The sequence below is a fragment of the Macaca fascicularis genome, chromosome 16, assembly GCF_037993035.2.
Source record: "Macaca fascicularis isolate 582-1 chromosome 16, T2T-MFA8v1.1".
Lineage (NCBI taxonomy): Eukaryota > Metazoa > Chordata > Mammalia > Primates > Cercopithecidae > Macaca > Macaca fascicularis.
The window spans coordinates 9,789,642-9,801,942 of record NC_088390.1 but is presented as its reverse complement, the minus strand read 5'-3'; the positions used below and the strand labels follow the sequence as shown (position 1 = coordinate 9,801,942).

Sequence of the window (12,301 nt, the reverse complement as noted above, 5' to 3'; positions counted from 1 at the left end):
CTCTTGACCTAAGGTGATCCACCCACCTCGGCCTCCCAAAGTGTTGGGATTACAGGCGTGAGCCACCGCGCCCGGCCAAGAGTACTGTTATTGTAAGTTGAATATTCTACCCCTTCCTCAGGCAAAATCTCTGATAAAAGGGAGCTCCCAAGTCAGGTAGCCAAACAATAATGTCAGCATTCACCCCATTTCTTCTGAGAAGCTTCAAAATGCTTATCTCTGATTACGTATGCAATAAAAGTGAAGACGAGAATCACAATTGGGCTCATGGCATACCTCTTTCTAAGAACTGAAGTCAAACATCTAAGGAAAGTTCATACATATTCTCACCACTTCTCAAACAACCACAACAACATATCCTTTTCCTTGCCCTCTACGTGTCAGCAAATGACAGCATAACCCAGTAATCTGGAGGTTTGCAAACTTCTCCCGTAAGGGACCAGATGACAAATATTGAGGCTTTGCAGGTCACATATGGCCACATATGTTCTCTGACACACGTTCTGCATGCCTTTCTCCCACTTTTAAAATTGTAAAAACCGTTTTTAACCCATAAATTATTAATAAAGTAAAAAAAAAATAAAAACTGGCTGGGCACAGTGGCTCACGCCTGTAATCCCAGCACTTTGGGAGGCCAAGGTGGGCAAATCACAAGGTCAGGAGTTGAAGGCCAGCCTGGCCAACATAGTGAAACCCCATCTCTACTAAAAATACAAAAAATTAGCTGGGCGTAGTGGTGGGCGCCTGTAATCCCAGCTACTTGGGAGGCTGAGGCAGGAGAATCGCTTGAACCCAGGAGGCAGAGGTTGCAGTGAGCTGAGATCGTGCCACTGCACTCCAGCCCCGGCAACAGAGTAAGACTCCATCTCAAACAAAAACAACAACAAACAGGCCCTAGATTGGATCCGGCCCGTGGGCCACAGTTTGCTGACCTCCACAGTAATCCAAGCCAGCCACCTAGGAGTTCGTCTTTGCTCTTGCTTTTCCTTCCACTCCACACCTAGTCCAAAAGCCAGACCTATTGATTCTACTTTCAAAATATGTCTCGAATATCTTGATTGTCAACACCAGCATCTCAGCCAATGGCGTCTCTCACTCAGCCCCTGAAGCACCCTCCGAACTGGAATTCCAACTTCCACTCTAGATCCCTTCTACATATTCTCCATACAGCAGAGCAACTAGTTTGATTTGTACACTAGATTATGTCTTCACTCCTCTGCTTAGAACCTTTAAATGATTTATCATCCCTTTGGAAAAAATGCAAACTCCCATCCATGGCCTAGAGTGTCCTGCCCACTTCTCCAGCCCCACCCTTCGTCACTTAGCCCCAGACGGCCGCACTTCATCCAGGCTCTCATCATGTCTTAAACACACTGAATGCTTTCTGCCTCAGGGCCTTTGCACGTGCTACGGGCTCTGCTCATAATGCGATTCCTCCCATTATTCACATAGCTAGTTCTATCTCATCCTTAGCTCTGAGCCTACCTGTGACATCCTTATTATCTATCACAGACACAGTCAATCAGTCGATCAGTCGCCCTTTCAAAATGCCAGGTAGTGAAAGTGCTAAAACGATAAGCATCCTTTTATTGTCTGTCCCCAAAGTGAGACTGAAGCCCCATGAGGGCAGGTCTCGTATTTGTCTTGTTCATCACTGAAGCTCCAGGACCTAGTGCAGGGTCTGGCATAGAACGGGTACTTAATAGATATTTGTGCAATGAATTAATGAGCAAAGATCCTGGATTTCTTTCTAGTTCGGTGTCTTCCAAACTGCCAGTCATCAGCCCATCAGGACACTGGTAATCAGTGCACTTAAAAAAAATGTTTAATAAATAAAAAATAAAATATTTTAAAGCTTTTTTCTTTTTTTTTTTGAGATGGAGTCTCGCTCTGTTGCCCAGGCTGGAGTGCAGTGCCACGATCTCAGCTCACTGCAAGCTCTGCCTCCTGGGTTCACTCCATTCTCCTGCCTCAGCCTCCCAAGTAGCTGGGACTACAGGCGCCCGCCACCACGCCTGGCTAATTTTTTTGTATTTTTAGTAGAGACGGGGTTTCACTGTATTAGCCAGGATGGTCTCGATCTCCTGACCTAGTGATCCGCCCGTCTTGGCCTCCCGAAGTGCTGGGATTACAGGCGTGAGCCACCACGCCCAGCCAAAGCATTTTTAAAATTAATTAATATGTTATTCCGGAACAGAATGGACTAAGGTATATCACATGTAGCAAATGTAATTATCGTGTCATGAAATTCTGTTTTGTCTTAATCTATGTATGTACACATAAACACACATACGCACATATGTAAATAGATGTGCACACCAGGAGGTCATGATGGAACCCAGTGTTTCATTTTGCCATTTAGTCAAGTGCCTCATCATAATATTTTATTTCATTTAACATCTTTTAAGTTTATTTTGATATGTAAAATGGCAAACAAAAATCCACTAAAAACAAAAAATACATCTATGGTGTGACAGCATTTATGTAAAAGTATACGGCAACTTGAAAGCTACCAATTGTTGGGGCCTACAATATGAGAAGCCTCTTACATATTTTAGTTCTAGTCATAAAAATCCCGGGCTGGCCACGGAGACTCACGCCTCTAATCCCAGCCCTTTGGGAGGCCAAGGCAGGCAGATCACGAGGTCAGGAGTTCAAGATCAGCCTGGCTAACACGGTGAAACCTCGTCTCTACTAAAAGTACAAAAAATTAGCTGGGTATGATGGCACGCGCCTGTAGTCCCAGTTACTCAGGAGGCTGAGACAGGATAATTGCTAGAACCCGGGAGGCAGAGGTTTCAGTGAGCCGATATCGTGCCATTGCACTCCAGCCTGGGTAATAGAGTGAGACTCCATCTCAAAAAAAAAAAAAAAAAAAAATTAATATCTAATATGGCAGATGGCATCTCAAGGAATAAATCTGGCTTTTCCATGAGTAGTGATCTTGGGACAAATTGGCAACTCCGGGGGGATAAAGTTGGATCTCTTTCTCTCAAGAACGTTAAGAAACTCCAAATCAAGGATTTAAATGTAATAAGCTAAAACCAAGTAGAAAACTCAAGAGAAACACTTTTTAATCTTAGAGTGAAAAAGGCTTTCTAATCATGACTCAAAATCCAAATGATTGACAATTTTACCTAGAAAAGCAAAAATAAAAACTTTCTGCATGGCAAAAAATTTCCACAGGAATAGCCAACTGACAGATGTTACACAGGGAACGAATACTTGCAATTTATATTACAGAAAAGAGGTGAATCTCATAGTCCATTAAGAATTAGAGCATCTAGAAATTGATGGGAAAAAGACTAATAATTTATTTGAGAAACAGTCAAGGACACGGATAGACAGTTTACAGGAAAGGAACCACAATGACTCAAACATACGAAAAGATGCTCAAGCTCACGCTATTAAGACGCTAAATATTCAACTTACACTGAGATACCATTTTCCTCCTATTAGATTGGCAAAAATCCAAAAGTGTGATTGCACACTCTACTGGAAAGGCTACAGAGAACCAGGTGCTCTCTTACTCTTATCAGAGTGCAAACTGCTATGACCCTTTGTGCAGGACATCTTGTTCATGCTTGTTACAACACAGACACAGCTATTCCAATTCTGAGAATTTATCCCACCAATAAACTTCCATATCTAGAAAATGACATTATCTAAAGGGTTATGACAGCAATATTTGTGTGTGTGTGTGTGTGTGTGTTTTTAATTGAGAAAGAGTCTCGCTCTGTCACCCAGGCTGGAGTGCAGTGGTGCAATCTTGGCTCATTGCAATCTCCACCTCTGGGTTCAAGCAATTCTCCTGCCTCAGCCCTCCTAGTAGCTGGGACTACAGGCAGATGCCACCACGCCTGGCTGATTTTTGTATTTTTAGTAGAGACAGGGTTTCATCACGTTGGCCAGGCTGGTCTTGAACTCCTAACCTCAAATGATCTGCCTGCCTCAGCCTCCCAAAGTGCTGGGATTACAGGCGTGAGCCACTACACCCAGCCGACAGCAACATTTGTAATAGTAGAAGAATGATTCGGTCCAACGTCCATCTACAGAGTATTTAATAAATTGTTATATTTATTTAGTGCATTTACATTTATAAAAGAAGATGGAGAAGCTGTCTAGAAATGAGGACATGAAAAGATTTCCAAGATAGATTTTCAGGGAAAAAAAAAAAAAAAGCCAGGTGCAACACAGCAAATAGTACTTTTACTTAAATCAGGGGGAGGGGAGAAAATACATAAAATCAATACATATATATGTATATATAAAAATATACTCACAATTGCTTGTATTTACATAAAGAAACTGTGGAAAAATAGTACACAAGAAACTACTAAAAATGCTTACCTATAAATGAGGAGGAGGTAGATGAGGAACAAAGATAGAATCAAAACTTGTCACTGTCCATGTTTTTTAGGCTGTGTGAATTTTGAAACATAGGCATGCATTACCCACTCAACACATTTAAAATGAAACAAAAGGCATTTGAGATTTCTAAAACCCTGAAATGTGGTAGAATTATCATACTTCCAAGAAGCAAATAATTAAAAAGGAATAAAAATGTCAAGAGATGAGATAGAAAGCAACAGCTCAGCTTTGAGGGCCCAGCAAGCAGATAGAGTGGAGGTCACACACTTGCCTCTGGCAAGGAAGGGGTTCAACACAGAGTGCCTGGGGGAGGTGGAGGGGTCCAGGGGGGCAGGAAGGGGGCCACCCACCAGCTGTAGCCCCAGAGGCTCAGTATTGGATGTGTCAGGAATCACAAGAAGTCAAGCCAAGTGAGGACTCAAAACAAAACCAAGATGCTCTGAAAAAGAAACCTAAGACTAGGCCAGGCACAGTGGCTCACGCCTGTAATCCCAGCACTTTGGGAGGCCGAGAAAGGGAGATCATTTGAGGTCAGGAGTTCAAGACCAGACTGGCCAACATGGCGAAACCCCGTCTCTACTAAAAAATACAAAAATTAGCTGGGTGTGGTGGCAGGCACCTGTAATCCCAGCTACTCAGGAGGCTGGGGCAGGAGAATCACTTGAACCCAGGAGGCAGAGATTGCAGTGAGCCGAGATCGCTACCACTGCACTCTAGCCTGGGTGACATAGTGAGATTCCATCTCACAAAAAAACAAAACAAAAAAGCACAAAGATTATGTCCCAGACCTGAAGATCACATGTCTGCAGACACACAGGTCCCCTGAACGCAGGTCCCAACACAAGCAACGAGAAAGACCCACAGGTAAGCACACTCTGTGAAATTCCAGAGCACCTGTGATAAAGAACCTGAAAAAGCTTCCAGAGAGAAAAATATATCCTATCCTAGACAAAGGAACAGAAATCAGACTGGCCTGATTCATTCTCAACAGCAAAACCCCACTCCAGACCCCACTCCACATGGAGCAACATTGTTGATTTTCCATCACGGACTTTATGTCCCACCAGGCTATCAATCAGGTGTGGGAATAAAGGTATTTCCTGACACGTAAGCACTCCAGAGGTCAAGCTCCCATCACCCTTTCCTAGGAAGTCACCGAGGGTGTGCTTCCCCTAAATGAGGGAGTTGACACTCATCGACAACACCCTACATGGCTTGGAGACTTGTTCCTATCAAGAATCACTCATCTCGGCAGGGCAGAAGCTACTGAACCTGGAGCCAGGGTGACCCAGGTTTGAAGCCCAGGCTCTGCCATTTAACGGGCGGTGCACACTGTCTTGAGGGAAAAGATGGTGTATGCTGGCGCAGATGAGAACAAGTGGCCCGGGTCTTACCCAGGGCTGTGCTGGCTGCAGACACTGCCCTGCCTCCCACCTCGCCAGTCCTTTATTCCCCTTGGACTCTTCTCCCTTTGGTTTTAGTATTAAGTAGGTTCTTTCCTGGCAGGTGGTGGTACACTGTGTGTGCAAACACAGACCCAGGAGATCTCTGCAAGGGGAACCTCCCAGGGACTGTGTCCCTTCTGCTGCCAAACCACCGCCCCCCAAATCGGGCATTCTGCTCTGTAACGCTCACCCCAGGAGGGGCCTGGATCTCGCTTTTCATAAGGCAGACACCAACGCTTCTCACGCCTATGCTACTTCTAACTCCCTGCTGTGGTTTTACATCACTGCCCTTAATTTATGTTGGGGCCACCCCGTGGGTTTATAGATGGGGAGGCAGCACGTTCAGCATGGGAAATGACAAGGTCCAGGTTCCAGCTGTCCTTATTTTCACCACTCATGTGTGCACGGGGACTCATTCAGCCATAACGCTCTTAGTAAAAAAAAAAAAAAAAAATGTGAGTAACAGAGATGCCTCCCAAGATACATATGGGCCTCAAGGGATTCCTGCTGAGCTATTTTCAGCCCAGAGAAGTGAGACAGGGGAAGTGGCTGGACAGAACGGTCCCAGCAGTTACAAAGGTGGCAAGGCCTCATCTGGAGCAGGACAGCTGTGGAAGAACAGGCTGGCACCGCACAACAGCATAAGGCGGCCACTGTGAGCTGAAAGCGGTTTTGGTGGCCCCCATAACCCTCACCGTGACCAGCCCAGGCTGGCCCAGTGTAACCCGGCCGTCCAGTGCATCTCTGTCCAATCAGGTGGTCCCCAGCCTGTAACGGCATCCTCATTTCTCTTTCTCCATGGGGGCCTGTTCCATCCATTCTCCAATGACGGAAATCATGCCCTAAACCCCTTAGACTACTAAGGCTCACCCTGATGACCCTCCACGCTATCTGCATGGTGGAGACACTCAACTGCTGCAGCTACCAATAGGCTTCTCACCGTCACTGAGATGCCCTGGTCGGGGAGAAGCAAACAAACAAGACATAATCGAGAAAAATGATCCGTCATGACACTCTCTGAAAGCCCTCAAAGGGATGATTATAAACAATTGAGAAAATCGTCTGGTCATTTGTTTCTGCCCTTCCCTTCATCCGCTGCTCTCAAGTTCCCCAGAGGAACAAACGTGGAAAGTACGCCACAGAATACAAGGCCACCAAATCTGGTAAGTAAGATTCCTCACGCTGAATCGCAGATGAGAATGAACGTCACTCTCTCGGTTCCAATAATGACCTCCCATATTTCATATGGTTGAAAATTTGGGTGATAACTAACCTCTGTTTGTTGGTTTATTTGTTTTGGAGACAGGGTCTCACTCTGTTGCCCAGGCTGGAGTACAGTGGTGCAATCATGGTTCACCACAGCCTCAGTCTCCTGGGCTCAAGGGATCCTCCCATCTCAGCCTCCTGAGCAGCCAGTACTACAAGTGTAAGCCACAATGCCTAGTTCATTTTTTTTCTTCATTTTTTTTTGTAGAGACGGGGTCTTGCTCTGTTGCCTAGGCTGGTCTCGAACTCGTGGCCTCAAGTGATTCTTCCACCTCAGCCTCCCAAAGTGCTGGGATTACAGGCATGAGCTACCGCATCAGGCCTAACTTTATATATTCCAACCTCCAACCTAACTCAACGTCAACTCTAGCTGGGACAAGGTCCCTTCTGCTCTCGCACATGCCCTGGTGTGCAGTGGGTGAGGGGTCAGATCTCACTAAGTGCCCCAGGGAGCTCAGCATCCGAGCGGCACCCATTCCGGGGACATCTCGAGGCTGTGGCCACAGCTGCATTGGCAGAAAGGCAAGGCAAGGCTCACCTGTGTAATGCCCACCTTGCAGGTTGCCGTGGTGGTTGCAGACGGCGTACAGGTCGTACAGGAAGTCCAGCGGGCAACTGGTGGGCAGGCAGCCCGGCGGCTTCCAGGAAGGCCAGGGGCCCAGTCCTGCCTCGGGGCTGGTGCTTCTCTGGGCCACATGGGGAGCCATGTTGAGTCCAGAAAGCGGAAACTTCACCAGCGTGGAGAGCTTGTTTCTTCTCTCGCCCACCTGGCAGAACCTCTTGAGGTGGATGATGAGGATGTCAGGCAGCGTCCACAAACTCAGCTTCACCATCCCCTGCTGCAGGACTTGGCAATGCGGACACTTCCAGGCGTCGTCCTGGGCCAGCTGGAAAGGAAACCACCCGGACTGTGAGGCCCCCGCGGCACGTGGCCAACCCACCAAAGGCAGCCAGCCCCCTTCCCGGCCGGGGCGTGGACCCCCAGGGCAGGACCTGCTCCTCCTTGGTGTAGAACTGAAAACATTCATCCAAGGTACAGCTGTGCTGCTGGTGCGCCTGCTGCTGCTGCCACACGCTGTCGGCATCCTGCGCCCGCTCCTCCTGGAGGTTCCCGAACAGGCTGCACGGAGAGGACACCCACGGCGTTCAGGACTTTCCCGCTCCGAGACGGGCTTCGCCTGTGTCTCTACTCACAGCAAACCCGCCACAAGGCATCGGCCAGGCGACGCTACCGTGCCCTGTCTATGGGTTCCTGGGGAGCTGCAGGCATCCTTCGGACTCAGCACTATATTCTACTGGAATTCTCTCTCCCCCACCAGCTCCTACAGGGACCAGGTCCTTGGCTTATTCATCTTTGTTTTCCTCACCCTAGCACAAGGCCTGGCACCTAGTAGTTGATCAATAAATACTTGCTGGAGTGAACAATGTCCTTTCTTAAAGCAAGGCTGATGCCCTCAGTGTTACAGAGGTAGCCAAGTGTGGTAATGAGGAGCATGGACTCCAGCCAGAGGGTCTGGGTTCAAATCCCAGCTCTACCAGTGTATGAGCTGTGTGCTCTCCAGCAATTGCTTAACCTCTCTGTGCCTCAGTTTCCACCTCTGAGAAATGTGGATTACAGGAGTACCCACCCCAGACCACCCACACATAGGGTGTGAAGAAGATTAAATAAATCCCCTATACACACGTAAAGTGTTCAGAGCAGTGACTGGCACGGGGTGAGTGGGTGGGTGCTGCGTAACTGTCTACTGTGACTGCAGTTACTACTCTTGACATCACCCACCACCACCACTGTCACTCCATTCCTGTCACTGTTATTTACATACAGAAAATTCTCACTCAGGCATCTCGCAGGAACGGGTTACACTGGCTCAAAGATGTGGGCACCCTGCCTGCAGCCATGCTGGGGGAAGCTGCATGCAGGGAAACCTGGGCACCGAGAGGCCCTGTCTCAGCTCTGTGGGAGGTAAATTCCCTTGAACTCACCGCTCCTTGACAGAGCTATCCCACTCCACCGCCAGCTTGACATGTGGAGGGCCTCCCGGCCTCCTGAGATGCAAAGCCCTGAGAAGAGAACAAGGGAGCCCATCAGAAAACACGGGACCTCCTTCCCGCAGCTCTTCAGGGCTCAGCAGTCTCCCTGCAACCCGGGGACTGATGTTCCAAACAGAAATACCCAAACTGCCTGTAAGCCAAGGTCAGCCATCCTCGGAGGCTGCTAAGTCGGCTGAAGGCTCCGTCTTAGACCTTCAGACCTACCTCATAGTGCCCTCCCCTCACTCCCATGGCAGCCTGTGAGCTCTATAGATTTGGGATTACTTTGAGGAGACAGATCAGCTGTTCCACTGCAGCCGCAGCTACCCTCTCAGCGTCTCCAGGGCACTTCCACTTGACCATCCTACACAAACACCCAATACTGAGGAAGCCCAAAGAGCTGCTACCTTGCCCCCCACTGCAGTGCAGAAGGGGCACCCTTAAGCCCCCCTCCACGACCTAAGAAGTCTTCTGCCTCCAAACCCTCCAGTGCATAGAAAATCCCAGTGCCCTGTCAACCTGTAGCTCTTTCCAACCACTTGGGCCCAGCCCATTTCAGAAAAGGTGGATCAGCCTCAATACAGAAGAGATGGGAAGAGAGCAAAGTGGAGGACATGAGGTTTTATCCTGAAATCAATAGGAACAGATACAAGTGATGGCAACGTCCGCACCCAAAGGAGTGTTTCAAATGTGTTGCAAGGAAAGGGGTATGTCAGATGAGTCCCAAACTATCACTAAGATGATCTGATAACAGGTTTTGAGCTCATGGAAGGCACAAAGTCCTATGGCTGAGCACGGACAGGTCGGAGCTGGAGTTGTGGCACCTTCCTGAGTGAGCCAGGAGGGAGCGAGGACCAAGGTATGTCTGGGAGTTTTCCCAGCCCGGTGAGCCCCGATGGGTTGGGACAAACACTGATTGCCCCCTCATTTTCCTGTAGATGCAGAGAATCATGCTGCCTCCTCATCCTCACTCCTTCCAAAGGAGGAGAAGTGCCTTATCTGATTGGTGGGATTGTAGAAGAAGGTGGGCTCTACCTCCTGTCATTAGGCCTACCTATGTCCTACAACCTAGCCACCCGCCGTTCTCCCCCATCCGTGCCTTGCGTTTCCTGGAAGCAGCTCTGTCTGGCAGGCGGAAGACAAAGTATGTGACCAATATTCCATTCTGAGGAGACAAACTGGGGACCCCTAGATCTAAGCTTCTTTCTTTAGGTCCCCCAAATTTTCCATTTCCACAATGACGGAGACCTGCCATTGGGGAGATCTGCCTTGGCGGAGGTCAGTGGGTGCATCATTTAATTCTGGGGGAACACATTTGAAAGCCCAAATTGGACTCACATCTAAGCAGGATCCTTAAATCAGTCTTACTAATAAACTTAAAATGTTCATCTCTTTCTGCCTCAATCCACAGTCTACTCTTCGACTGGAATTTAAACATGGAAGTGGAAAAGGAAAACAGGTACCTTCATGCTCCAAGTTTATTGTACAAAACTCCTTAGGACAGGGAAAGAAAGAGGTGTGGCTGTCGCCCAACTTCCCTCTTTACATGGAAATCAGATTGTCACTACAGGGTGAGATTACCTCCCCCGACCACAGCTCTGATACAAAAAGAAAGAAGGCCTTATTCAATGTTTATGGAGATGCTATTCCAAGAAATGTACAAACCTAACAATCCCCACCCTTAACGGGCGATAGGCTAATGGGAGGAGCACACAGAGATCATTCTAATGCACTCAGGTGTCTGGGGACGCACACCCCGGGCTGCTCTGAAGGACAGATAGGCAGGACCTGGCCAGAGGAATGACTGAGACCTTAAAAGCAAATGTAACATAAACAAACATTGAAAACTGGGACTTAATTAAACTAAAGAGGTCTGTACAGCAAAAGAAGCTATCAACAGAATAAAAGAGGCAGCCGACAGGATGGGAGAAAATTTTTGCAAACTATGCATCTGACAAAGGACTAATATCCAGAATATATAAGGGACTTAAGTCAACAAAAACAAATAATCCTATTAAAAAGTGAGCAAAGGACATGAAAGACACCTCTCCAAAGAAGACATACAAGTAAGTGGCCAACGAACATATTAAAAACTGCTCATCATCGCTAATCATCAGGGAAATGCAAATGAAAGCTACAATGAAATACCATCTCTCATCAGTCCAAAGGCTATTATTAAAAAGTCAGAAAATAGGCCGGGCGCGGTGGCTCAAGCCTGTAATCCCAGCACTTTGGGAGGCTGGAGATCAAGACCATCCTGGCTAACACGGTGAAACCCGTCTCTACTAAAAAATACAAAAAACTAGCCGGGCGAGGTGGCGGGCGCCTGTAGTCCCAGCTACACGGGAGGCTGAGGCAGGAGAATAGTGTAAACCTGGGAGGCAGAGCTTGCAGTGAGCTGAGATCCAGCCTGGGCGACAGAGCGAGACTCCATTTCAAAAAACAAAAAAGGTCAGAAAATAACAGATATTGGTGAGGATGCAAAGAAAAGAGAACGCTTAGGCACTGTTGGTTGGAATGTACATTGGTTCAACTCCTATGGAAAAAAGTATGGTGATTTTTCAAAGAACTAAAAACTCAACTCAGCAATTCTGCTCCTGGGTATCAACCCAAAGGAAAATAAATCATTGTATCAAAAAGACACCTGCACTCATACATTTATCACAGCACTGGTCACAACAGTAAGGCCATGGAGTCAACCTGAGTGTCCACTGATGGTGGACTGGATAAAGAAAATGTGATACGGGTACACCATAGAACACTACACAGCCAAAAAAAATGAATTCCTGTTTTTTGCAGCAACATGGATGAAGCTGGAGGCCATTATCCTAAGTGAATGAATGCAGAAACAGAAAATCAAATACCACATGTTCTCATTATAAGTGGGAGCTAAACCATGGGCACACATGGACATAAACATGGGAACAATAGACATTGAGCACTGCAAAATGGGGGAGGGAAAAAGGGGGAGAGGAAAAACTAGTACTGAGTACTACACTCACTATTTGAGTGATGGGTTTAATAGACACTCAAACCCCAGAATTATATAATATACCCATATAAAAACCTGCACATGTACCTATGAATCTTTAAAAAAAACAAAAGTATATAAGTGAGAAGACAACATTCACCCAAGAAAGTTATAGAAATAAAAATAAATAATAAATACAAATTTAAGAAATTTTTAT

General features: G+C 47.1%; 1 protein-coding gene across 11 annotated transcripts in view; it reads right to left on the bottom strand.

Annotated features, from left to right (window-relative positions):
* USP43 (ubiquitin specific peptidase 43) overlaps positions 1 to 12,301 on the bottom strand; it is an 86,798-nt gene that overhangs the window by 22,021 nt on the left and 52,476 nt on the right. For 8 of the 11 annotated variants that reach the window (XM_074018578.1, XM_074018579.1, XM_045376308.3 and 5 more), the window contains 3 exons: positions 9,066 to 9,143; positions 8,076 to 8,202; positions 7,621 to 7,969 (listed from right to left, as the gene is read on the bottom strand). In XM_074018578.1, the coding sequence (XP_073874679.1) occupies positions 7,621 to 7,969; positions 8,076 to 8,202; positions 9,066 to 9,143 (554 nt within the window). The remainder of the gene's footprint in view (positions 1 to 7,620; positions 7,970 to 8,075; positions 8,203 to 9,065; positions 9,144 to 12,301) is intronic. The other 3 variants (XM_074018580.1, XM_045376305.2, XM_045376306.2) reach the window with 1 other exon arrangement.